Raw genomic sequence first — 26,206 nt, 5'->3', positions numbered from 1 at the left:
GTGGACTGGGACCTTTAGGAGTCCATGAGACCCTTTCAGCAGGGTCAAACCTGTTTTCATAATGATGCATAATCCATGATAATACTGGTTTCCCTTTCACTCTTATTCTCTCAGGAATGTACAGTAGAATTTTCTAGAGCCTATCATGACTCTGACTGTTAATGAAATGTATGCTTGCATATTTTAAAAAAAAAATTTATATTTTTTGTAGGTTTTTTGGGGGGGTGGGTAGGGGATTAGATTTATTTATTTATTTTTTAAAGGAGGTCCTGGGGATTGAATCCAGGACCCTACGTATGCTAAGCTAAGTGCTCTACCACTTGAGCTATACCCTCCCTACCCTGCTTGTATATTCTTGTGTTTTAAACTTTTCTCAGTTTTATTTTCTAATGTGGAAACTACTAATGGATATACCCCACATAAACAAAAGCTGTTTGGGGTCCTCAGTCATTTTTAGAGGTGTAACAATGTTCTGAGTCTATTATGTTTGAGAGCCACTGTAGTAGAGGGGGAGAAAAAGGCTGAGAGAAACAGTGAGACTTAAAAGACAGTCCTTGAGAAATGCATCTCCTCAGCCCTGAAAACAATTGGTGCTATATAGTTTTCCTGCATTCTAAGATAACTCAAGATAGAAACTTTTAAATCTAGAGAACTGATAAAGTAAGGTACTAATATATTCTGGAGGCCTGAGAACCTTGATCTGGAAGAATTTCAAAACTGGGACATGCTCATCCTGTGTTACAGCGACACCTACTGAACAATGGGGACATCCCATCCCAGCTCTAAGAGTAAATGCTGTATTTATTTAGACTAAACCGGACACAGAAAAGAGCAAATTCTATCAGGCAAGGTATGACATGATAATAGTCTTAGACAAAACAGAAATTCTCAGGATGCAGAGGGCAACTCAGAAAGGGCATAATGACAATTCCTTTGCCTACATACTCTATTCCTCCATTAGATGGACAATCAGCGGTCATCGGGGAGCCTAGAACAGAGACTAACCTCAGAATCACCTTGGAGCTTTTAAGAAATAGTTATAAGGCTTTACAGAATCAGGGTCTCTGGGCCCAGAATTTTTTGTTTCTTAGAAAAGTTCTCCAGGGAACATTGTCAAATTAGACAATATCTGGTCCAGAATGGCTCTGAGAAGGATGATTTCTGCCCTCCAGGAACCACATTAGGGCAGGAGGCAGAGCTTCGGATCCCGCCTATGCCGGTGCCCACCCCCAGCTCTTCCACTGGTTGCTGCCCTCTTCCTTCCACTGCTGTCAGTCCCCAGGTTTGAGGCTCTGAGCCCTGGATTTCAGACCATGTCCATGGCTCATGCCTTCTTGATTTCTGGGGCCCTGTCTGATTTCTGAGGTTTGGCTAGCTTGAGTCCTGTTTGCCTACCTTCCTTGTGCCCTGCAGATCAGCCCCTTATCCAGGCCTGGATTCCTGCTTCCAGCATTGCCTCTATCCAACCCCAGACAGCCTTTGGACTCTTTGAGCTCCTTCTTTCTTCTTTGACCCCAGGCTTATTTCCAGGACTATCAAGAGAGAAGAGCCAAGAATAGAGAAATTTATCAAACATAAAAAAACGAGCAACAAAGCATCCCATGAGGAACAGTGTGTGGGTGAGGCCAGCAGGGGAGGAAACATTCTTAATTACCAATGAGGTGTGAAGGGGGCCTGACAAAGCCCGGAGCCCTGGCGGAGCCGAGTGATGTGCGATGCCTTGACCATTGTAAGGGATAGAAAGTGATCCATAGTGATTTTTCTTTCCTTTTAAATGACAGAGGGCGGCTGGGTAGGGAATAGTGATTTGACCATTGTGACAATAAATGCAGGTGGTGGTTGTTGATGGGCCAAAGATAAAGCAACAAATGGGAGACAGGGTGGGCTGTGGCCTTCTGCTTCCTGTGGGCAGATTCCCTGGAGCCCAGCCTGAGGGCATCTCAGCACAACAAAGAGGTGCCTTCCGGGGGACCTGCATTCAGTCTGCAGATCCATCCCTTGGGAGACAGAGGCTGCGGCGCCACGCGGAAGCCTGCCAGTTGGTGCTGGGGTCAGAGAGATGTTTGGAAAGACCATGGCTGCAAACGGGCAATGGTCCACTCTGGTGCACACCTTGACTGGCACCTCCTGATGCCTGCCCCTTAGGGGAGAGTGTCAGAGCATGGATTGATGTTGGCTTGGCTATGCTCCAGAGACCTGTGTCCCCATGTGCCAGAGAAATTTTGACCAATGTTCCTTCGACGATAGCAAGCCCAGTGTGGACTCAGCACCCCCTGCCGGCCGCCACCATCCACTGCTCTGCGTGCGTTTCTTTCCATATTCTCTCCCCACCTCCCACCTTGCTGCTGCCCCCAGGGCCCTGTGGTGACCCTTGCACTGCTTTGTGTAGCAGGCCCTCTCCGTGGTTAGTAACCATACCATCAGGAGGGTGATGGGTGGGGGGGGGCATACTTCTTAACTCGGCCACCTTGGGACCACAGGGACTGGGTTTTGGACGAGGTGTTGAGGCAGCTCCCCCCCAACCCGCCCCAAGCGGGGTGGGCATTGTCTGCTGAGCAGATTCCGGTCCTCTAGTCATGGCTGCATCCATCACACCCTAAGGGGAGAGGCCTCAGCGTGGAAAGTATGTAAGCCTTGGACGATGCCACAGATGGCCTGGAATGGCTTGGCCTCTTCTTTCCAAGGCCCCAGCTGACTTCCCCATCGTGCAGAGGAGGAGGATGGAGCCAACTTGTCCCCGTTCCTGGAGCACCAGTGAGTGTCACTGGGCCAGGGGTGTGGTGAGGGCTAGAAGGCAGCATTCTGGGGTTGCTGCCCGGCGGCATGGCTGGCCCTGGCTCAGACACTGCGCCCACGTTAGCCTCTGGCTGTCACTCCCACAAGCAGCAGGATTCTTGTCCCCGCTGCTCAGCTGAAAAACATGAATGGTGCCTGGCCTGCAGCAGCTGCCCTGCTAACAGTAGCTGCTGTGATCACGTGATTTGTCTGGGGTCACGCAGGTGGTGAGGGGTGGGGCCAAGATTGAACTCATGTCCGTCTCCCGCCCCAGCCCAGGCCCTCCTCCCCTGTCGCCTGGCCATCTTCTCCTGTGAGGCAGGCAGGGCAGAGAGGCAGCACCCTGTTTTACAGACCAGGAAACTGAGGCCAAGTAACTCATCAGAGATCACTGAGCTTGGAATGGGCAGAACTAAGATTCGGACCTTGCTCTTTGGACAATACCCCCTGTATAAGTCTGCTCGGGCTGCCCTGACAAAATACCGCTGAGTGCTGTAACAAAGTAAGGCTGAGTGGCTTAAACGACAGAAGTGTAATTTTCCACAGTTCTGGAGGCTAGAAGTCCAAGGTCAGGGTACTGACGGGGTTCATTTCCGGCGAGGGCTCTCTTGCTGGCTTGTAGACAGCTGCCTTCTCCCTGTGTCCTCACGTGGCCTTTCCTTTCTGCATAGAGAGAACGTGCAACCTCTGGTGTCTCTTCATATTCTTCTAAGGACACCAGTCCTTGGATGAAGGCCACACCCTTATGATTGCATTTAACCTTAATTATCTCCCTAAAGGCCCTATTTCCAATTAGGTCACACTGAAGGTTAGGGCTCCAGCATATGAATTCGGGGGTGGTGAGTGGGCACAATTCAATCTGTAACATACCCTTAGCCCCTTCCACTCTTTGGAAGCCCCCAGATCACACCAGGAAACGGCTACTAATGCACATCAAACGAATCACTTGGGGTTGTTGTGCAGGAGCCCAGGGACAGGACTGGGGCAATCTAAGAAAGCTTCCTGGAGGAGGTGTATGTGTCCCTGGCGGTATATTTGTGTGCATGTACATTGGGCTTGGGTAGCTGGCCCATTTGGCAGTCTGGCTCAATTCAGGGCAACCCCACATGTAGTCCCCCTAGTGATTCAGATGAGCTGTGGCTCTTTTCCAGGAGCCACTTTCTCTCCATGAGTGTGGCAAGAGGGGACTGGACTGTCTGGTCCTTGCTTGGCCCGGCAAGGCAGCTGTAGCTTGATGTAGCCCATCAGGTAGCATTTCCAGGTCTTTCATGTGAAAGGGAATGGAATTCCAGGTGAGCAGAGATGGACAAAGGAGGGCAGAAGTTGAGCTAAGAACCCAGGGCATCCTCCTTCAGCAGACAGTGACATCTGCAGAGGGCTGCGCATGTGGCAGCCAGCCCCGCTGTGCGGCCCCTGCTGCTAGAGTGTGATCTTTCTGTAAAGAGGAGCTGAGTTAGGACATCATCACATGCGGGAGCCCCTGCTATAAATTCTCTTGCCTTCCTCACCCAGTGTCTGTCCCCCCTTTTCTTAGACTCACACACCAGATGTGGCTGGTGAAGGGAATCCTCACTGCCAGGTTTAGAAACTTTAAATTTCTGCAGTGCCTGTGTTTCTGGAATGAGGGCGACATTCCCAGGGCAGAGGTTTGGGTTCATGCACCAACTCCTGTGTGGAGCCCGGAGCAGATACAGGTTCTGTGTGGGGTTGTAGTAGGTACCCAGCCAGGAGGCTGGAAAGTGTGCTGAGGGAGCCTGGGGAGTCTGAGGGAGGCTGAGAGAGACTGGGGAGGCTGGGGGAGGCTGAGGGAGGCTGAGAGAGACTGGGGAGGCTGGGGGAGGCTGAGGGAGGCTGAGAGAGACTGGGGAGGCTGGGGGAGGCTGAGGGAGGCTGAGGGAGACTGGGGAGGCTGGGGGAGGCTGAGGGAGGCTGAGAGAGACTGGGGAGGCTGGGGGAGGCTGAGGGAGACTGGGGAGGCTGAGGGAGACTGGGGAGGCTGGGGGAGGCTGAGGGAGGCTGAGAGAGACTGGGGAGGCTGAGGGAGGCTGAGAGAGACTGGGGAGGCTGAGGGAGGCTGAGGGAGGGTGAGAGAGACTGGGGAGGCTGGGGGAGTCTGAGGGAGGCTGAGAGAGACTGGGGAGGCTGGGGGAGGCTGAGGGAGGCTGGGGGAGACTGGGGAGGCTGGGGGAGGCTGAGGGAGGCTGAGAGAGACTGGGGAGGCTGAGGGAGGCTGAGAGAGACTGGGGAGGCTGGGGGAGGCTGAGGGAGGCTGAGAGAGACTGGGGAGGCTGGGGGAGGCTGAGGGAGGCTGGGGGAGACTGGGGAGGCTGGGGGAGGCTGAGGGAGGCTGAGAGAGACTGGGGAGGCTGAGGGAGGCTGGGGGAGGCTGAGGGAGGCTGAGAGAGACTGGGGAGGCTGAGGGAGGCTGAGAGAGACTGGGGAGGCTGAGGGAGGCTGAGAGAGACTGGGGAGGCTGAGGGAGGCTGAGAGAGACTGGGGAGGCTGGGGGAGTCTGAGGGAGGCTGAGAGAGACTGGGGAGGCTGGGGGAGGCTGGGGGAGGCTGAGGGAGTCTGAGGGAGACTGGGGAGGCTGGGGGAGGCTGAGGGAGGCTGGGGGAGACTGGGGAGGCTGGGGAGGCTGGAGGAGACTGAGGAGGCTGGGGGAGGCTGGGGGAGGCTGAGGGAGGCTGAGAGAGGCTGGGGGAGGCTGGGGGAGGCTGAGGGAGGCTGAGGGAGACTGGGGAGGCTGAGGGAGGCTGGGGGAGGCTGAGGGAGCCTGCTCTTTCAGGGGAACTTCCTGTTTCTGACATTTTCTCTGTAAAGACCACAGTGCCAGCCCTGCCTGAAGCCTGTCCGTGTTTGGTTGTCTTTGTTTTCTCTTATGTCTATCCCTCGGCTTAGCCCACCTGGGCCCCTTCTGGACTCGGAAGGTGTTCGTCAGTTGCTTCTCAGAGTTTAGGACACAGCCTGTCTGAGAGGGAAGACACCCCTCTCGCAGCTCCATGTTAAAGTGCTTGAAGCTCTTGCAACCCCTTTGATTAAGAGGAGATGGAGTGTGTGCTCCCCACCCCGCCCCAGCTCCCATCCTCTGTCCCCTTCCTCTGCACCTGGCCCAGGGCCCTTTGCTCTGGGTCACGCTCTCTTCCCAGGCCCTGTGGCTCCCTTCCTCCCTGAGGGAGGCCCTTGTGTGTTTCTGAGCCTGCAGCCCCGTTGCTTCTCTGGTGGGAAATGGTAGCTTCCTCTTGGGGGAGGAGCAAGTTGCTGTCGTCCCATCCTCAGGTTGCCAAGGGCAAGTCTCTCTGGGACAGCAGAGAGGCCTCCTGGGAAGCCTCCTTCCCAGTGCTTGCTGGGAGCACCAGGGGCTTTGGAACCAAAAAGACCTGGACTCAGACCCCAGTGTCTCCACTGCCACTGGAAACCTTGGCAAGTCCCTTAGGCTGTGGTTCTGTTCAGCAGCGGGGATAGAACCCTCCATCCCACAGAGCATGGGGGTGGAGGCTTAAATCACGGGGCTCCTTGGAGGTGCTGAATTACAGGTGTGCGCGTGTTCCGGTGCCCGGACAGGTAAGCGTGCACAGATGTCCACACGTTTATTACTCTGGCTTTGGCTGCTCTCTCACTGCCTGGGTGGGGAGGCCTCATCTTCGTTGTCATGATTAAAACCATCCCCCTATTCAGCAAGCCCCAGCCCCCCTTCATTCACCATTCATTCATTTGTTCATTCTCCCATTTCTGAGACCTGCCCTGTCCCAGGCCTAGCTCTGGGCACTGGTGAACACGGCCAGGAGAAAGACAGACCAGGACTGGCACTCTGCTTCCAGGCTGAAGGTGGGGAAGGACATAAGCCAAGCAATCACCGAAGTAGATTTTAAAGGTCACCTGTGTTGAGTGCCTCGGAGGAGAGGTGATAGGTGTCCGTACCAGTGGCCCAGCACTGGGTGAGGCCCGAGGGGATTCAGAATTGAAAGGCAGCCCTTGCCTTTAAGAAGTGTGAGCACCAGCTGCAGGCTGTCCTTACTCTGGGCTCTGTGACCACCAGAGGCAATGATACTGCAAGGTGGAAGTCAATATTTAAAAAAAGAAACATCAGTTCTTAGGAAGACCTTAGTAGCCCTGTATACAATCTTGTGTTTAACCACTTACCCAGAGCCCGGGGTCAGAGACCAGCTGGATGTCTGCGCCCCTTGAGTGCACGCACATCGCCCACCTTCCCAGCCCTTGTGAGGCAGTGCCATCCCAGGTGCTGGCGTGGCCACCTGGGGATTGCTCCTTGCCCATACCCTTCAGGAACCCCAAAGACACTCGAGTCTGGTGTGGCCAGGATGAGGCAGTTTGCACAACTCCTGCATCTTGGGAAAACAAATGTGGTTCTCAGTGTGCTGCCTTGAGTTCCTGGAACCAGAGTGTTTATTTTATGTAATATACAGCAAAAACAGTTCTATTGACTTCAGATACTTCCAGCTTCCAAACTGTAACTTATAAAAAGACTGGGTTTTTTATCCAGTGGATAAAATGTGGATTACCCGGGGTATCTCAGGAAAGGAAAGCTAAATTGTGTTTGACAGGGAGGGAAAATGTTCTCCATTTCAGGTCACCAGTTTTAGAACTGAACACATGCTTTTTTAAGATTTAGGTATCTTCATTCTACCAGGGAGACATTCCTGTATTTGCTTACATCCAAGGGCTGCTGGAGGACCATGGGACCCTTGAAGCCTTCTTACAGCACCGTAGGCCTTGCCAAGGGAGGTCAGGTGGTTACGCTGTGTTTGAAGCAACACCTCGGCCTCCCTCTCCATGGCAAAGGAGCATCTGAAACTCTGCCTGATTTAGTAGATGAGGTTCAGGTGGGTGAATATCAATTCCACAAGTGACCCCTCATGGCTGTGTGTGCTCACGCTCTCCCCTGCTTGGGTAGTGAAATGGATGGGTTTGAGGAATTGGGCAGAAATATCCAGTGGCTGCTCCTCATAATGATGGGTAGATAGTACTTGCTGAGGGTCTACCACATGCCAGGCCCTGCTCCGATAAGCACCTCAATGGATCCGTACCGATGAGGCAGGTCATATTATTATTGTCTCTGTTTTAGGTCCAAGAAAGTGAATTTCAGAAGAGCTCATACAGCTAATATGTAGTTGGATTAAGCAGAGTGTGAGTTCAGCTGCTGTAACAAAAACTCGGATCAACACTGGTTTAAGCAAGGTAGAAGCTTATTGTTCTCTCATGGAACAGTGCTGTGGAAGTTCTGTCTATGTGGCCATTTAGTTCCCAGTCTCCTCTGTCCTTAGGATATTGCCTTCAACTACATGGTCCAAGATGGTGCCCCACGTGCCTGCATTCTAGTCTCTGGGAAAGGGGATGGGGAAGGAAGTGGAACATGCCCTTCCCCTTCAGGGCATAACTCAGATCAATTGAACCCATTATTTCTGCTCACATTCTATTGGCTAAAACTTGGTCACATAGCTACACCTAGCTGCAAAGGTGGTTGGGAGCTAGTCTTTCTTTTGGGTGGCCATGTGCCCAGCTCAAAGTGGGAGATCAGGAAACATGATGAATAAACACTGAGTGACTGGGATGAGTCTAGATGGTGTACGAAGTTCACGCCCCCTACCCGTCCACCACGTCTCATCTCTGAGGAGTTCTAGGTCAGTTCCAAGGAAAAACGCTCAGACCTGGACTGTAAGCTCCTTGGGTGCTTACGGTGGTGGGTGTTTCTGCTGATCACTTGGTCCTCTGGGTCAGCACAGCACAGGGCAATAAGCAGATGCTCAGTAAATCAATCTTAAAGGGGAGGCAGTAGTGGGAAGGGATAGCTCTACTGGTAGAGGTCCTGGGTTCAATCCCTGGTACCTCCTCTAAAAATAAATAAATAAATAGACCTAATTACCTCCCACCACAAAAAAAAAATTAATTAATTTAAAAAAATTAAAGGGAGGGCAGTAGAGAAGCACTTAACCTACCAGATCCAATCCTAGCCAAGTATGTTGAGCAGATCTGGATGTGATAAATTATAAGAGGGCTGGAAATGTGACCAACTGCCAGAAAGTTGCCAGGTCTAGAAAGATTCCCCTGCAGGGTGGAGCCCCCAGCTGCTTTGGTTGGAATCAGAGGTTCAGGGTATCCTGTTGGCTTCCCTGGCTTAGCCCCAACTCTGAAGACATCTATGAGTCGTGTTTCCAGAATGGAAATTCGATTCCATGCCCCCTCTGGGAGGAACTGGCTGCTCTGAGCGTCTTCTTTCCTGGTAGCAGTCTCTTGGGCTGTGCCGTGGCCATTCCCAGTTCAGTTCCAGCTCCACGTAGATTCGGGTTTGTCTGCTGCTGGCCCTGATCTGCGAGGAAGGGTCTCAGCCTCCCACCCCGTGCTCCAGCCGCCTAGTTGAACTGGCCCTGACTCATCTAGAACCACGTGCAGTCACAGGCTGCCCTTTCAGAACCATACCCCGTTAAGAAGTCCTCGGAGGGCTTTCCGAGGCAACATGCTGACTGTGAGGAGCGGGGAGTTCGCTGGTCCCTGTTAATCGTTGCATTTTCTGAGCGGAGCTTCTTCCTGGGCAGGTGCTCAGGAGGGAAAATAAGTAAGCATTGGAGGTTCCAGTGTGGAATTTTTTAATCATCTGAACATTGTTCTTGGCAAGGAATAACTGAAAACAAACAGCCATTATGGGTTACGTTTTTAGACCAGTTAGAAACAGAGGTTTCACCATCGTGGTATTCTTTGATCATCCATCTGAGTCGCTTTTTGGTCTTTTTCCCAGTTATCTATCTTGTGCTGAGCAACTGAGGAGGATACCTGTTAGGCTCGGCATCAGTTAATTACCTGTCAAAATGTCTGTTTTGAGCCTGGCTGTCAGAGGGAAGGGAAAGACTGTTCACAGAGAGCAGCGCTCCAGGCTGAGACAGAGCTTACGAGGTCTAGACAGTTATGAGATATGTGAGACTCTTAAAAAAGAAAGAAGGGAAGAAAGAAAAACATGTGTTTTGGGTTCTGTGCGCTTCTATTCTGTATTTGTGTAGCTGAAAAAGCTTTAGTTTAAAGTAAGTGGTATTTGGCAAGAAGTGGTGCTGCATGCTGACAAATTGATTGTGCTCGTCCACTCCGATAAAAATGAAAATGCATGAGGCATTTTGCTTTTCTCCTCTCTTGATGATTAAAAGCATCTACTTGGCTCCATGCAGAGACAGCCCTTGAAGATTTATATGAGACACCTGTATGACATCGATCACTGGCCTCCAGGCTGACAGAAGCCGCTACACTACACGGTGTTCAAAATGCCAGGTCCTGCGAGGAAAGTGTGAAAGGCTTGGCTGGGAGTCTCTGTGCCAGACCTCAACGGGACCCTAGGGTGAGGGTCTTTGAATTTTAATAAAGGCCTTCCCCTCCCTGTTCACACTGAGCCAGGGCTTTAGAGCAGCTGAGTGGCTAAGGAAGCCCTGCCGTGATGAATAAGACCAGACCCTCCCCTACCTGGGCCTCAGTTTCCCCATCTGAGAGATGAGGGCATCACCCTGGCTTTCCTTCTGGTTTTCTGCGGGATCTGCCTCCCTGCTATTTCCAACAGGCCCTTCTGTTCTGACGTGATTGCTCGTGAAGAATGAGGGTGTCAGTGTTAGGAAGGGGCTCCTCCCTGTGTGGCAGATCCATGTGTTAACCTGACCCAGCACAAGGAGAAATTAGAATATAGCCAACAGCTAGCAGATTGATGAGACAGGTCATCCATCCCCTCGTTCATGCATTTGCTCATCAAGTAGGACTGTGCGCCAGGCTCTGTGCAGGGTGCTGGGGCGTGCAGGGGGCAAGGCAGCTGGGCCCTGCCTGCTCCAGGATGGGCCCAGCCCTGTTTGGACTCCCGTCCTGTTGGCTTAAGGACTTGCCTCCGTGTAGATCCAAGCATAGGAATGTACTGTGAAGTTCAATTCCAACAGCCTATGAAAAGCCAAGCATTTACTTCTGGACACCCAGGACTTTAAGATTTCTGCCTTCAAGGAGCAAGGGATTTGTTTTGACAAAGGAAGTGTAAACAGGATCCTGGTGAATAATATTTCTCATGGCTGCTCCTGCTTTAATCACTTGTATATTTATCAGTGATCTCATAAGTGTCCAGACTGTCCCAGGCTCTGCCGGGGACACACAGAATTTACAGCTCGGCTGGGGATGGAGGAGGGGAGGGTGCGAAGGCCGACTCTGAGGGCAGCAGCGGAGGGAATGAGAGCACATGTGTTACTGGGTCACAGGTGTGGTGCAGGCTGAGGGGCTGAAGGTGCTCTGGGGAGGGGGTTCTCCGCAGCACTCTGTGCTGGCCTGGCCCGAGGAGTGTGGCCACCCAGCTGATGGCCAGCTCCTGAGCTGCCACGGCTTTCCCAGGCCTTAGTTTCTAGAGGCTGGAGCTCCAGACTCGGTATGCAGAGCAGCCCTGGGCCCCTCCATGGAAAGGGACCAATAGGTCATGGGTACGCCGGGTTACCAGGGTGCCCCGCTCCCCTGTGGGCCCTGGAGCCTGCTGAATGGTGCCACTGGTGGGACTCCATCCACCCCTCAGGGTTCCGGGTCCTTGCCTGCTGTGGATCCCAAGAAGCTAAACGATGCAAATGGTTGTTCTGTTTTCAGGAAGGGCTGAGTTCCAATCCCATGTCTACCTCTTGCTAGCTCTGGGCCCTTGTGCTAATGCCTTCTCAATGCCTCATTTTTTTGGCACCTGAAAAAGAGGCTGATCATAGCACCTCTTTGGTAGGGCTGTTAGGATCACAAGAGACAAGCAAGTGCAGTGCCCTGCGTGGGGCCTGGTATACAGCAGGTGCCCCCTTCGTGTCAGCTGCTGTCATTCAGTTATTATTATGGCACATCAGGTGGCAAAGTGGGAAGGTCACTGGCCCCAAAGTCATCTCTTTCTGAAAACTAGCTTTGCTGAGCTCTGAAGATTCATGTCTAAAATCCCACCACCCCTAGGCTGTAACTCAGCTCAGCGAAGTCTGAATGGAGACTCCACCTTTCTCCGTTAGTTTCTGCGGAAGCAACATGCCTCTCCCATTTCTCATCTGAAACGTGGGCACTGGGGGAACCCTGTGTGCCTGTGACTATGACATCTCTTCCCAAGTGTAGCCCCCTTGGGTGTGGGGCTGAGCTAAGCAAATGTGGCTTGAAGGTAGGAGTTGAATCACATTAAATTACAAAGACCTAGAGCCTGTGCCAGTGGGCCAAGCCCTGTTCCTCGAGGAGGCAGAGTTGCAGTGTGCCACGTGGCCCATTTTGTAGGAGCCGTGATGGGGCAGCTGGGGGAACTTGATGTTTATCAGAGAGGACTCCAGGAGCACAGAATTTGCCCTCGCTATCCCAAGGATAGGGATTAAGGGGCAGGTATTACAGAAAGACAGGCTTGGTCTCCAAATTAGAATGCCTTTTCACACAGTGTTGGTTGGTAAAGACTACTGGACACTTTGTAGGTGAAGTGCTTCGTGTCCCCAGGTTGGCTAAGCCCCTGATGGGGATCATGTCGAGAGGATGGGAGGGTGGTGGTGGGGTCTTTGGACCCTGAGACATCAGGACTTTGGGGACACCATCAATTGCCTCCGCCTTCCCAAGCATGCACTTCTCAAACTGCTTTCGGCCAGCACAGCTGTGAGCCTCGCTAGGCCCTGGCCGCCAGCCCAGGGAGAAGCGGGGCCGCGTCTGCATGGAGGCTGCTGTTTGCCTTGGCCCCTGCTGGCTCAGCCACTTCCTGGCCCTGCCCTCCTGTGGCTTTTGCTTCATTAGCTCATAGCTCCAGGTGAAGCCAGCCCTCGGGGCCCTGGACGGCAAGGTGGGCCAGGCCTCCGAGGCTTTAGAGCCTCCCTGCTCTTCTCCCCAGTAGGCCAGGGCAGCCCGCAGTCAGGGTGCGTCAGGCACTGTCGCCAAGGTTAAACCGGAAAAGCACTCGAGAAAAGACTGGGGCATGGAGAGGCGGCGTCATGATCCCGGCAGCAAACCAGCAGGGCTGCGACGGCAGCCGGTCCCGGCCTCCAGGAAATGCTGTCCTTAAGTTCATGCTCATTCTGGCCCCAGTGCAGGTGCGGGAGGGGAGGCAGCTGGGTGGGTTTAAAAAAACCTCACCGGATCGTGAACTCCACTTGGGGATCTGATGCTGGAGAAAGGCTGTGCTCTCTGCTGTCTCCATCCCCACCAGGCTCCTGCCTACGGACTTACCAAACTGGGAGGCAAGGACATTGACGCTCCCCTAATTCATTAGCTTCATTTTGTAAAAGGGAAAACCAAGGTCCTGAGAGGAGGATGACAGGTCTGAGGTCACACGGGAGTCGGAGGAGAAGCAGGGGGCCAAGTCCAGCCCCCTCGCCCCAGCTCAGGGGCCCTGGCTGAGCAATCCAGATGGCGGTTAAGTCAGGCAGGGCCCGCGTTCAGGCCCGCCTTGCTTCTGGGGTCTCTGGGCCCACCACAGCAGCAGCTCTGAGTGCAGCAGACAGCCTTGCCTCAGCCCAGGCACCCAGAGCCTCACGGGTTCTTTTGTTAACCTCAGATGGAAGCCTTGCTGGGAACAACTCTTTCTTATCCAGTTGTTTCAGGCAGAGGCAACTTCATTTCTGACAGATTAGCCACCGAAGGGGGATGGTGTCGAGGGAGTGTGGGCCTGAGATTTCTACTCCCCAGCGGGGAAGCTTATGGCTTCCACTTCACATTGGTTTGTTCATTTGTTTTGTTTTCTGTTCGTTTTGCATATACACCTGCTCTCTTGCTCCGGCCAGGCACCACCACTCCAGGTCCTGGGGATAACATGGGTGAACTAGACCTTGGAATCTCATGGGGAGCTTTAAAAACTACTGATGCCATCCCAGGGACTTGATACGGTTGGCCTGGGTGTGGCCTGTGTATTTTAGCTTCTAAAGTTGCCTGTATCTATATGGAAACTTCTTTTCTAGGAAAGAGAAAAGCTCGTAGAAAGGATGTGGCTCTGAGAGGCTGGGGGTGAGAGAGTACGAGTGAGGGAAGGCCCCAGGTCAGCAGGAAGGGAGCAGCATTCAGTGTCACTGGGCTGTCCCAGGTGCCAGCACCACAGCGGGCCTGGTCGCAGCTCCCAGAAGTTTCCGCTGCAGGCCCGGCAGGTGAAACACTGGGTTCTTAGTGACTGCATGTTACCCGGGCCCTGCACCCCAAGGGGGACATGTCTGGTGGTCAGAGCTCTTTTGCTTACCAGGGCCTTCCTAATCTCAGTGATTTTGTAGGTGCAAGTTTAAAATAGTTGTTTCCCCCTCATTTGCGAAAATACTGAAAATCTAGAGGAAGTAGACCCAGCCACAGCTCACATACATCAGTTGTCTCCTTTTTGCCGGACATCTTCAAGAGCCTCCACTGCTGATGAGGCAGGTGTCTTTCCTGCTGGCGCCTCGTGGTTGTCACGCTCTCTCTGTGTTAGCACGGAAGGCCGGCATGTCGTCAGAGTGACCGGCTTTCAGCACAGGAGAGGGTGCTGGTGGTTAGAGCCCGGTGGTTCAGACCTCTCATTTAGAGATGACCAGTAAAAGAGCCAGGCCTGGAATCCAGGGCCCAGTTCTGTCCCCAGCACTCCAACATGCCAGGCCAGCCACTGAGGCACAGTGTCCGTGTCTCCCTGGCCGTTCCCCGGGCCCACCCCTGCATTTACCCACTCAATCCTCATGCCATTCTCCCTGCAAGGGAGTATCAAAATTTGTAGCTATTCTTGGCCATGAGGTTAAGGGAGAAGTCAAACCTGACTCTGGGCATCATTGTCCAGAGGGCCCCGTGGTGACAGCATAGGCTTGGCATCCAGCCCAGCTCAGCCCTCCGCCCTTTCCCAGACTCCAGGTCCCTCCTGGGCTTTGACTGCACCCAGTAAATTCAGGTCAGAGAACTGAACCCTTGCAAACAGGTGGGCTGGAAGGGGCTGCTGCACTGGGCCCCCAACAAGCACACTTCAACCCACCTCCCTGCTTCCTCTCACAAATTCACAGACCAGACCCTCCCTCCCCACTCTGCACCCCATCTTCCCTCCCTTCCCTGACCTGGCAGCCCAGGCCCAAACGCCCTACAACTTAGTGGTTTTCACATGTGACTTGTCTAGGTATCTCCACCCTTTGTAAGACCCGGACTTAATAGTTTTGAGCCTACAAAGACATGTGACAAGTACAAGACATTCAGTAAAACTCGAGACCAGAATGAGGGCGACAAAAGGCACAGGAAGATGGGGCTTGGTTTGGGTGTGTTTGTGTAATTGCCATATGTCATTTTTATTCACATGAAAACATCTTTCTTGAAGCAATATGAACCCACTCAGCTGTTGCTAACCAAATACCAAATGTTTCCGTTTTCCTCTCCTGCTCCTTCCAAGAGGCGGGCTGTGAAGAATTGCTGTTACCCGTGATGCTATCTTGCCTTTCAAACGTCAGAGAGCCTTTTCCTCAGAGCAAATGCCTGATTGTTTTTTCCAGCTTTGGCAGGAATTTTTAAGAGAAAGCTGTGCTCAAGTCACTTTTCGGTTTATAGTTTTAGACCTGGAGTGTGGCAAAGTGAGCGGCTCATGGCCTCTGTCTAATCCAGTCTCCTCGAGTGGAATCAGTTTCCCTAAATTGCTTCAGGACCTATCAGGACCTCCCCCCCCCATCCCCCTACACGCCAAGAAAAAACAAAAAACCAAAACCTGGTACTTTGGTAAAATGATGTTAAATAAAATAAAATGAAACAAACAGAACAAAAGAAACCTTTAGTTGGTAGAGAGATGGCTCCAGGAATCAGGAATCACTTTGGGGCACCTCCCACCCCCTCCTGCACAATAAACATGTGGTTTCATTTCCAAGCGCTCCGGTGTGAGCGTTTTCATTTCCTCAGGAAGCTGCCTTTCTTGCTCTTACTTCTGAAATGGAACGTGCATTTTCATTGGCCCAAGTTCAAGGAGTGCCTGGGGCAACAATGAAAATAGTCCCAAGCAGGTTCTGGTCGCCGACACCCCCTCCCTGCCAGCAGTGACTTCTCCTTGCTCCTCTTCCACTGGGGATTGACGCCAAATCGCCAAATTGCCAAATCGGGTGGGGTGGCAGCCTCCCTTGCTTGGGTTTGTAGCCATCTGAGGGGAGCCGTGCTGTCCTTGCTGCTTGGGTTCTGGCCTTCAGTTGGGAAAATCTGGTTACCCTCCAAAGCCTCCACATACCACAGACTCTTAATTAAGAAAGTATGTTCCCATTTCATGTCACTCGAAAAGAATGAAAACAGTGACAGCATTTATTTATCTTCAATATCAATATCGTTCCTGTTTCTAAGTCCACTGGGAGTTATGAGTCTTGAAGGAATTGACTGTGGGTTGTGAGATTTTAACCCTGGCCATGTGCTGTGGGGACACACGTGGCTTCTCTCCGAGAGGGAGGCTCGGAGCCAGGGAGAGAAGGGCCGCAGAGCCCTGGCCCCTGCCCTCCCGGAGCTTGGAGTCAATGGCTCATGCCGGGAGAGGCGGCTTTTGCTTTGCTGTCTTTGGTGCTGATGAGGAGCTGACTCCCTTTCACTGGCTACTTCCCAGTTCCTTTCTGAGTCTTCAGAGAAGTAAAAATCACCATTTCTTGAACCTTGCAGGGGAGGTATGATGTCTGAATGGCTACTGTTTGCGTAGGACCTGCTCTGGGCTAAGCCTGGGCTGGGCGCTCAGGTGGTTGCAGATCCTTGCGGCCACCGGCTCACTCTGATCTGTGTGATGCGTGAGGAGCTGGGCCTCAGGTTAAGGGATATGCCCAAGGCTAGGTAGCATGTTAGTCCATTTGAGCTACAACAGAATGCCACAGACGGGGTGGATTATAAACAATAGAAATTTATTTCTCAGTTCTGGAGGCTGGGAAGTCCAGGTACTGGTTCATAAACGACCGTCTTCTCCCTGGCAGCAAGGGTGAGGGAGCTTTCAGGGGATGTTTGTTATAAGGGCACTAATCCCATTTTTAGAGGCCCCACCCTCATGACTTAACCACCTCACAGGCCTCATCTCCTAGTACTGTCACATTGGGCATTAGCTTTCTACATATGAATTTGGAGGGGAGGACACAGACGTTTAATCTATAGCAGGGGCCTTCCCAGTGGGCCTGTGGTATGGGTACTGTCAATGGCGTATTATGAAAACAGGCTGGGAGACAGAGGAGGCGCTCAGCCAACACCCAGACATCACAAGGGGCCCCTTGTCTTAGTGCACTCTCTGTTGCTCAACAACTTGGTGTCATGTTCGACTTTTGAGGTAGACTTGGCTTTGCATAGAGACTTCAGAACATGCATGTTGCATACTTGTGTGTGTGTGCCAGCATGCTTGCACGGGTACTCTCAGGAAGTTACCTTCATTACCAAGTAAATTTACTTGCTGACCCCCTCAGTTAACCCTCTGCTCCGATTCCTGTCCCTTTGTGCCTCACCTCCCACCCACAAGCAACCTATCACTTTCCATCTGTTTTATTTCAGCCATTAGCTCTTTTTTAAATTGAAGTGTATTTGTTTACAATATTGTGTAAGTTTCAGGTGTACAGCAAAGTGATTCAGTTATATATATTTTTTCAGATTATATTCCATTATAGGTTATTATAAGATATTGAATATACCTCCCTGTGCTATATAGTAAATCCTTGTTGCTTGTCTATTTTGGGGCGGGGTGGGGTTTAATTCAGTTTATTTATTTATTTAATTTTTTTCAGTGGAGGTGCTGGGGACTGCACTTAGGACCTCGTGCGTGCTAAGCATGTGCTCTACCACTGAGCTATAATACGCCTTCCCCCTGCTTATCTATTTTATGTATAGTAGTTTGCATCTGTTAATCCCATCCTCCTAATTTGTCTGTCCTTCCCTCCCTCTCCTCTTTAGTAACCATAAGTTTGTCTGTGAGTCTGTTTCAGTTTTGTATAGACATCCATTTGTATATTTTAGATTCCACATATAAGTGATATCACATAGTATTTGGCTTTGATTTACTTTACTAAGTATAATAATCTCTAGGTCCATCCATGTTGCTGCAAATAGCAATGTTTCCATCTTTTTTTTAAGAAGCCATTCTCTTTTTAGAAAATTATTATGGTAGGAACATTTAACATGAGATCTACCCTCTTAATAAAACTTTGGGTGCACAACACGGTATTGTGAACTTTAGGCACAGTGCTGGACAGCAGCTCTGTAGAACTTAATCATCTTGCGCAACTGAAACTCTGTACCCATGAAGCAGCGGCTCCCCATTGCCCCCTCCCCCAGTCCCTGGCAACCATTTTACTGTCTGTTTCTATGAGTTTGACTATTTTAGATACCGCATACAAGTGGCGTTATGTGGTATTTGTCCTTTTGTGACGGGCTCATTTCACTTAGCATAATGTCATCAAGACTCATCCGTGTTGTCACATGTGGCAGGATTCCCTTCCTTTTTAAGACTGAATAATATTCCACTGTATGTATATACCACATTTAAAAAATCCATTCATCGGTCGATGAACATTTAGGTGGTTTCCACATCTGTTATGAATAGTGCAGCAATGAACATGGGAGTGCAAGTTCCTCTGTGAAATACTGATTATAATTGTTTTGGATAAATACCCAGCAGTGGGATGGCTGGATCGTAGTAATTTTTTGAGGAACCTCCATACACTTTAAGCTGTTCTTAAAGTCTCCCTGTAGTGGCCACAGACCTAGCCCTGAATCCTCGCCCTAACACACTTGTCCCTGCTTCGCTAAGCCCTCTTGGTTTCTCACCTGGGGATTAATCCCCACTGTGACTTCTCCCAGCCCCTCTCTTCAGCCTCTGGCCCTGTTTCTCTGGCTTTGACCTTCTTCTTCCCCAGCACTCAGCCTCTCCCCTGCCGGCAGTTGGCATTGCCTTGGGGGACCCTGTCACTCCTGTTCCCACGCTCCAGTGAGCCCTCCCAAGGGCAACAGCCCTGAAACTAACCCAACCTCACGAGAGCAGTGTGTGTGCCCTCAGCCCAGACACCTCCCTAGACATTCCCAGGCGTCTTGCATATTCAGCTTTGTTCGATGCTGCCCTGCCCAGCCCTGTCTGTGAATGTGCCTCCCTCCTGCCTGGGCTAGTAAGTAAACTGCTCTGACGAAGAAAAAGACGAAGCCTGTGGAACCTGTCTTCTGTAAGGGTTGCACCCAACAGGGTTCGGAATACAGTGCCCAGAAAGGGCTCAGCCAGTGTCTGTGAACTTGCTGTGGGGAGAGGCGGCTCTGTCTGAGGCACGACTGGAGTTCGGTGTGCTGCAGGAAGGAGTGGCAGTCCTGTCTTCCTGGGCCAGCTGTGGACATGTTTGGGAGGTGTCAAGCCCTTGAAGAAACAAACAACACATGTGGTTTTCTTAAGGCCGATTCAGTTTGGCTTCCCACCAAAGCAGGATCGCAACCGCAGGGGCTGTGCCCTCTCTGCCCAAAGGCTGGGGCTTGAACCACAGGGCAGGAATGGCTCCCACACCAGTGACCTCCTCCATAAATGCCTCGGGCACCCTGTTCCTACCCCGTTTTTGTCCACCTGTCCACGGGCTGCACTCAAATCACTTGTGCTCCGACATCATTGATGCCCGGGTGGGACGGTGAGTCCATTCCAGTCTCCTTGGCCTTAGAGTCCAGCCCTTTCCTGTCTGAGCCCAGCCTGCCTTTCCAGCACATCTCCCCCCACTCTCCTGGGGCAGTCTGCCCTTTGATCAAGGGCACTATAAGTTCAGAGCTTGTAATGAGCTTTCTGGACCCCCTTTTCCATCACCTTCCTCAGGATATGCTGTAGTTTGCCCTGTCCACCAGACCGATATTACTGTGGCCGAGGTTAGATGTCACATCACAAAGACCACACCCTATTCTTGGTCTCAGCTGACGGCCAGCTATTCACTCCAAGCCTGTTCCTGGATCCTTACCTTGCCAGTGGGTATAGGTATGTCTCCGCCCGCCCACTCATCCGCACCCTCTTCAGGTGTTGAATTCAATACGAGAATCTGAAAATTGAAGGAAATTTCTAGTATCAAAAAGCAGAAGACCTTGGAAGAGAGTTTGTTGAATGAATGAATGAAGGACCCAAAGGAATGAGGCTGGAATGATTAGATGATTGGTGAATACTTTGGGAGCAGGGAGCCTGATGCTCTAATACCTTACATAGTGACAGGCTCTTCCTGGCTTGGAGGGAAAGACCAATGAGGCATGTGGCCAAAAGCAGGATTTTCATGTTCAGAAGAGCTGGTGTGTATGTGTGTGTGGACTGTGCAGGTGTGCACGGCATCCCGGGGTCCTCCTACCCTGAGAGAGAGAGATTCAGAGCAGAGAGAAAGGACTCTGCCCCTCTGTCCTGGGTCCTCCTTCCCACCAGCCCCAAGAGGACACCTTTGGGAGAAGGGCTGCGGGCAGGGCCCCTCTGAGCTGGATTTCAACCACGTGGCTGGCTTCTGTAGACACTGGTCAGAAAGGGTCCACTCTGAAGATGTTACAGAGTTCTTATGCTTCCAATTTCAGTGTCGTCTAACTTTCCAGAAGCGACCTGCCCCTAGGACTTGACGCGTCAGGATCTTTGACCTGCACCTTCTCCTGTCAGTTTGATCAATCCCCAAGTTAGTATTTGTCTTTCTGTGGCCTCATTCTCCATTTCTAAAGGAACTGCAGGCTTTGCGCTTGGATTCTGGTGGTGGTGCTTCCTCAGAAGAGAGGCCCATTTATCTTTATTTAAAGCTGAGAAAAGAATCCGAATACATGATTACTGGTCCTTTTATTTCATCCTGGGCTTCCAGTGTGTGGCTTTCTTGCCTGGGATTTTCTGTACAGCTGGGAGAGGCATGGAACTGAGGTGCTGACAGCTTGTGTTGGAATCACATGGTGTTTACTGTGCTGTGAGTTTATAACGGCCTTGTTTCCATACTGACAGCACACGCCATATGGAGAGAAAAAATACCATCAGATGAACCCTTGAGGAATCACAGTATGGGACGTGAAATCTCATAATTGCTTTTGGAAGTTGGGGAGGGCCCCTTGTTCAAATCACATCAGCAGTGTGGCGCTCTCTGCCGTAATTGAATAAAACTGGGGTTTGACACGAGGTAATTGACTTTGTTCTGTGTTTGTGCTGGGGAGGCTCAGCTGATTGGGAGAGGACGGGGAAGTTTGTTTTCCTCACCTTGGGGGGTCAGGTTGAGTGGGTGCAGCGAGAACGCAGGCGGTGTCTGTGCTAACAGGTGCGGGCTACAGACCTGTCACCCTCCGGGCTCCCTCCTCCCCAGACTCCCTACAGTGGGTGATGATAACACTCATCTCACTTGACATTCTGTCACTGTCACTTGGGATCTTGTCTGCTCACTCACACACCCACCCCCTTTCCAACAGAATCCAAGATCCCTGAGGGCTAGGACCACATTCCATTCCCCCCCAACCCCCGACCGCCACTGATCCTGGCACAAGTCAGGTGGGTTAAATGTTTGCTGGAGTGGCTATTCCCGAACCATCTGTGCATGGAAAGGTAGGCTGAGTTAAGACAACGGTTCAAGGCTAGTTTCAGCCCCCAGACCCCTTGAGTAGGGGGCCAAGGGGAGACTTGCAAGATGGCTCATCCACTCTCATCCAAGTATCCGATCAAGACAGAATGAGAAGTTTGTGAGTGCCTTCTGATACACAGTGTACTTAGAACTGACAGATTCCTGCAAAAACAGGCCTTGCCCTCAGGCAGTTTACCCGAAGGAAGTGGGCTGTAAAACTCTGCAGCCCTAGTCACTTGCTCTTTCAGTTGCAAGAGACAAAAAGCCTGGGGGTGGATATTGCTCAGCACTAGAGCACGTGCCTAGCATGCACGAGGTCCTGGGTTCAATCCCCAGTACCTCCATTAAAAAAAAAAAAAGACAAAACCCCAACACCACTGGCTTAAGCAGAGACAGGTGGACAAACGTGCAGGAGCCGGGAGGGCCGCAGCTGGCTGCCTGCTGGGGCTCCGGTGATACTGGATATTCGCAGCATCAGGCTTCTGTCTTCCCCACTCAGCTGTCTCTCCCCTGTGCTGCCGTCATTCTCTGTGGGCTCTCACTGTCTGGTGGGAAAGACAGTTATGTCAGCTCTTGGCTCACCAATCCTAAGGCCTTGTCATCCCAGAGGGGAACAAGTGTCTTTTTTCTGGGAGTTCTAGCAAAAACCCTGGAAGGACTCCAAGGCCCCCCATCGCGTGCCTTCAGCCTACCATTGTGGCCGTGAGACAGGTCTGATTGGCCAGGACTGAGTCACGTGCCCATCCCTGAGGCTTAGGAGGGCTTGCTCCCTTAGAACTGTAGGTTGGAATTTTACAGACTCAGGGAGAGGAGGTTCCCCAAAGGAGGGGAGATGAAACAGACCAAAAACCCCACTTCCACAATGACAATACCCGGTGTTTATTAAGCAATTGCTATGTACCAAGCTCTGGTCTGAGGCCTTTCTCTGCATTGTCTTATTGAATCCTCATGCTGATCCTGGGACATAGGTACATTCTCAGTTTGCAGATGAGGAAACTGAAGGATAAAATGTCAGGTCAGTTGCCCTGAGGCACACAGGCACTGAATGCTGAGGCTGGGATTTCCATATGAGTGATGGCTGCACCTCCCGTGGATAAACTGTTTGGGTGTGAAAGTGAGAGGGCGTGATGGTTCTGTCCCTATCTCCTTGTTGTGTTCTGGGTCTCCAAGGAACCGCCCTCTAAGGGGATGATTGATTGTCCTGGCTCCTCCTCTACACCAGGCAAGGATGTAGTCCTTCCTTACCTCCAGGTAGCTCTCTGAACTGAGGTCTACCTCACCCTCTTCCTGGTTTCCCCACAAAGTCACCTAACTGTTCCCAGTGCAGCTGCAGAATCAAGGGGCTAATTTTCAGTGCTTGAGAGGGTCCAAGGCAACGTGTCTCAGCCAGATCTTTGAGCATCTTTCTAGCCAGAGAAAGCCTCTTGCAGAGTCATCGCAGGAAGAGCCACAGGGGACCCTCCCATCTTACCTCCAACATGCCCCTTCATTTTTCAGAGGAAGACTGAGGCCCAGAGGAAGCAAATGAGTTGCTTGAAGTCACACAGGAAGTCATTGGCCAGAACTCTGGTCTCTAGGCCCCTGGGCTTCGAGTCTTGCATTGTATTTCGTCTTCAGAACTCTCTTGGCTACCAAGTGACTGAGACCGGTCACTTCCTGTCCCTGTGCCTCTATCCTCAGCTGGAAAATGCAGGGTTTTCATCATTTGAAGCATTTTAAGACTGGGCTTTGCTCCAATTGGGAAAATATGAATTTTCTTTTACTGTATTTATTAGGATGTTTTGAATTACAAGTCCTTTTTAAATTTTTTCAAATTGCCCTAAATACTGTTCATAAATAAGATTTTCAGATGTGGTTTGGGCTGCAGGCGTGGTTTGATCCAGAGATTCATGTCTTCACCAGAGCAACTACTCATAATTTTCCCAGCTCTGACCTCCTCTGTATGTCAGCCTCATCATCACAGCAGCATTTTTTTTTTTTTTTTTTTTTTGCAGTATCAAGAACACTGCAACAGACTCTGGCCTCACACCCATGCACCCCAGCACCAGAAGAAAAGAAAGCACCTTGGCTTAGCATGCCCAGACAAAGTCTGTGGTTCACTCTCATTTTACTGGCTTGGGTTACACGCCCGCCACCCTTAGCCAGTGGAATGTGATGTGCTGATCAGCCAGCCAGGGGCAGAGTCATAGTCCGTAGAACTGTTGGCATCCCCATACCAAATTCAGGGCGTCAGAAAGGGAGTGGGCTGGGGCGTAGAGGCTAGGTCATAACTGGTGCCTTTTTCTATGCTAACCATGACCCTTTTGAGTCTACAGAGCCTGGAGATAGATAAGGGGTCCTGAGAGTTTGCCGGTCACCTTGCTCCGTCCATCTGGGGCGAGGATCCAGGTGTGGGTGGATGGCCCTGCCTGGCCCTCTCCGGGTCTCACCACATTCTTCTTTTCTTGTCTCCAGACAGAGATTACTGCAGTTTATGTGACAAGCAGCCAATTGGGAGGCTGCTTTTCCGGCAGTTCTGTGAAACCAGACCTGGGCTGGAATCTTACATTCAGTTCCTGGACTCAGTGGTAAGTCCCTGCTCCTGAGGGTGGGGGAAAGTGGGGAGCACTTTGACCTTCGATCAGTAATCAACTTTGTCCAAAGGAAAATAGACCACATGGCTTAGATGGATGAAGAATAAACTTGTTGCTTAAAACATTGCCAGTGCATACTTTGAGAATGCAGACTTGTCTCCAGGTCATCACCTGCTGTGTGGCCGTGGGGGGCCACCTCCTGCTCTGGGCCTCGGCTGCTGCTGCTTTTACATGAGGTTCTGTCTGTCCTCTGATTTGGGGAGCCTGGGTTATTATGCGATAGTGTCTAGGAAGTTGGGTGATTTTCCCAACACCCCAAAGTAGCTCTTGGAATCCATGGTCCCTTCTTCCAACTAGGAACCCGTTTTCTAAAGTTCCAAAGCTTGTGTTTGTTTGTAAACTTGTTTACCGTCTGCTTACCCATGAGAATGCAAGCTCCCTGAGGCCAGGACCCTGGGCTTCCTGCCTAGCATTTGCCCAGCACATACAGGCATCCAGTAAATGTTTGCAGGAGGAATACATGTCGGTCATTTCGAGCCAATCTGACAGCTGCTGGCTGCATTTGCTGCTGGCCCACGTGGCCATGACTGACTCCAGGCTGACTTCCTCCAGATGTACTGGTCATTCATTTGTTTAACACATGCTGATTGATCTGCGTGGGCTTTTAGAACAGGACGTAGAAACATGCCTGAGTTCTTCAGCACTTGGTCAGGAGGGCAGGGCGCCTCAGCCTGGCATGCTTCCTTTTTGGGTGTCTATCCAAGGAAGTGGGAAAGTGAAGGATGGGGTCAATCATGAAAGGATTGGGAGCATCCAGGCCCCCCTTTCCAAGGCAGGGGGTCATGATGCTGTTGCTTCCTAGAGGCCCTAATGCCATCATTGGCTGCAGCCATCCTGACCTCTGTCTTGGTTTGGGGGATAGCCCTGTGGAGCCCCAGTTTCTGTGTCTGCTTCAGGGTCTCAATGTGGATCTCTAGACCCACTGGCCAAACTGTCCACTGAATGTCTCCACTGGACGTCACATGGGCCCCTCAAAGTCAACACATCCTAAGCAAACTCAGCACCTTCCCCCGCCCAGGCCACCACAGCTACCAGCCCTGACAAGGCCCCTGTCCCAGTGACCAACACCCCACCGTCACCCAAGCCTGAAAGCTTTGTGTTATCCTTGACCCCTCCCTTTCCGTCATTCCTTACCTAACCCGATCTAGGACCATGTGCCTGGATCCTTGACCTCACCCGACCCTGTTCCATCCCCTCTGGCCTCCGTCTTAGTCTCCGTGTAAATAGGCTCTCGCGGGTCTCGTACAAGGGATGACGACAGTTCTCAGCCTGGGCTGAGCAGTAGAAACACCTGGGAGTCTTAAAAAACACCAATGCCTGAGCTGAAGCCCAGACCCATTAATTTGAATCTCTGGGGATGGAGCCTAGTATTTTCATAACTTTTTATTATGGAAAATTTCGAACTATAAAAAGTGAAAGTCTACGGAATAGCATAATGAACCCCCATGCACCCTTCACCCCGCCTCAACAGCTACGAACTCCAGGCCAATCTTTTTTCGCCCACATCCTCTCCTCTGTAGCATTTTGCAGCTGATCTCACTTACGTCATTTCATCTGTGAACATTTCAGGATGTATTGCTAAGCGATGAGGTCTCTTTAACCAAAAAACCCCATAATACCATTATCACAGCTATAATAATAATAATAATAATAATAATAATGATAATAATAATAATAATTCTTTATCATCATCAAATTAGTCAGTGTTCAGATTTCTGATTTTCTCATACTTTTTGTGAATGCATGTTTTCACGGTTTATAACTATTTCCAAGGGCGTCCCAGAGTGTGAATGTTGTGTTCTCACCCCCCATGTGTCATTTAATAGGTTCCTCTGTATTTCTTGTAAATTGCTCTTTGAATCTAGAAACTTGGTCAGATTCGGTTTCACCTTGGCAGTGGTGGGACTGACTTCATAAGTCATTTCATGCTCTCTTGCTCGGGGACTTGCAGTATCTGGTTGTCTGTCTTTCTGCGACAGCAGCAACTGTTGATATTCAGGACCTAAATGTGTTGATTAATTAGAGGTCGTAACAAGGGGCATTCTAAAGTCTGTCATTCCTCCTTCATTTGCTAACTGGGAAACACTTCCTTTCAATTACTGTTTGGTTACCCAGTGGTAAAGTTCATACAGGAGATGCTTGATTCTTTCCCTATGTTTATGTTTTCAAAGGACCAAATTGGCTCGCCGGCATCTTCCAATGCTAGTAACCAGTTGGAGTTTTAAGTGCGTGGATATTAACATGGGGGCATTTGGATGCATTGGTGCCCCGTGGTCTCATCTTTGGCCTGTGGGAGCCCTTCAGGTTGGCTTCTGAACCCTTGGGAGGACCCCAGTAGACACTGGCAGC

The 26,206-nt window shown here is 51.2% G+C and overlaps 1 protein-coding gene across 3 annotated transcripts in view; it reads left to right on the top strand.

Moving 5' to 3' along the window:
* Window positions 1–26,206, top strand: part of GRK5 (G protein-coupled receptor kinase 5) — a 199,407-nt gene that overhangs the window by 116,051 nt on the left and 57,150 nt on the right. For all 3 annotated transcript variants that reach the window (XM_010969871.3, XM_045506558.2, XM_045506557.2), the window contains one exon: window positions 23,679–23,791. In XM_010969871.3, coding sequence (XP_010968173.1) covers window positions 23,679–23,791 — 113 coding nt within the window. The remainder of the gene's footprint in view (window positions 1–23,678; window positions 23,792–26,206) is intronic.

The sequence above is a fragment of the Camelus bactrianus genome, chromosome 11 (assembly GCF_048773025.1).
Source record: "Camelus bactrianus isolate YW-2024 breed Bactrian camel chromosome 11, ASM4877302v1, whole genome shotgun sequence".
Classification (NCBI taxonomy): domain Eukaryota; kingdom Metazoa; phylum Chordata; class Mammalia; order Artiodactyla; family Camelidae; genus Camelus; species Camelus bactrianus.
Note: the sequence above shows the minus strand (reverse complement) of the source record. Positions and strands in the feature narration are given on the sequence as shown.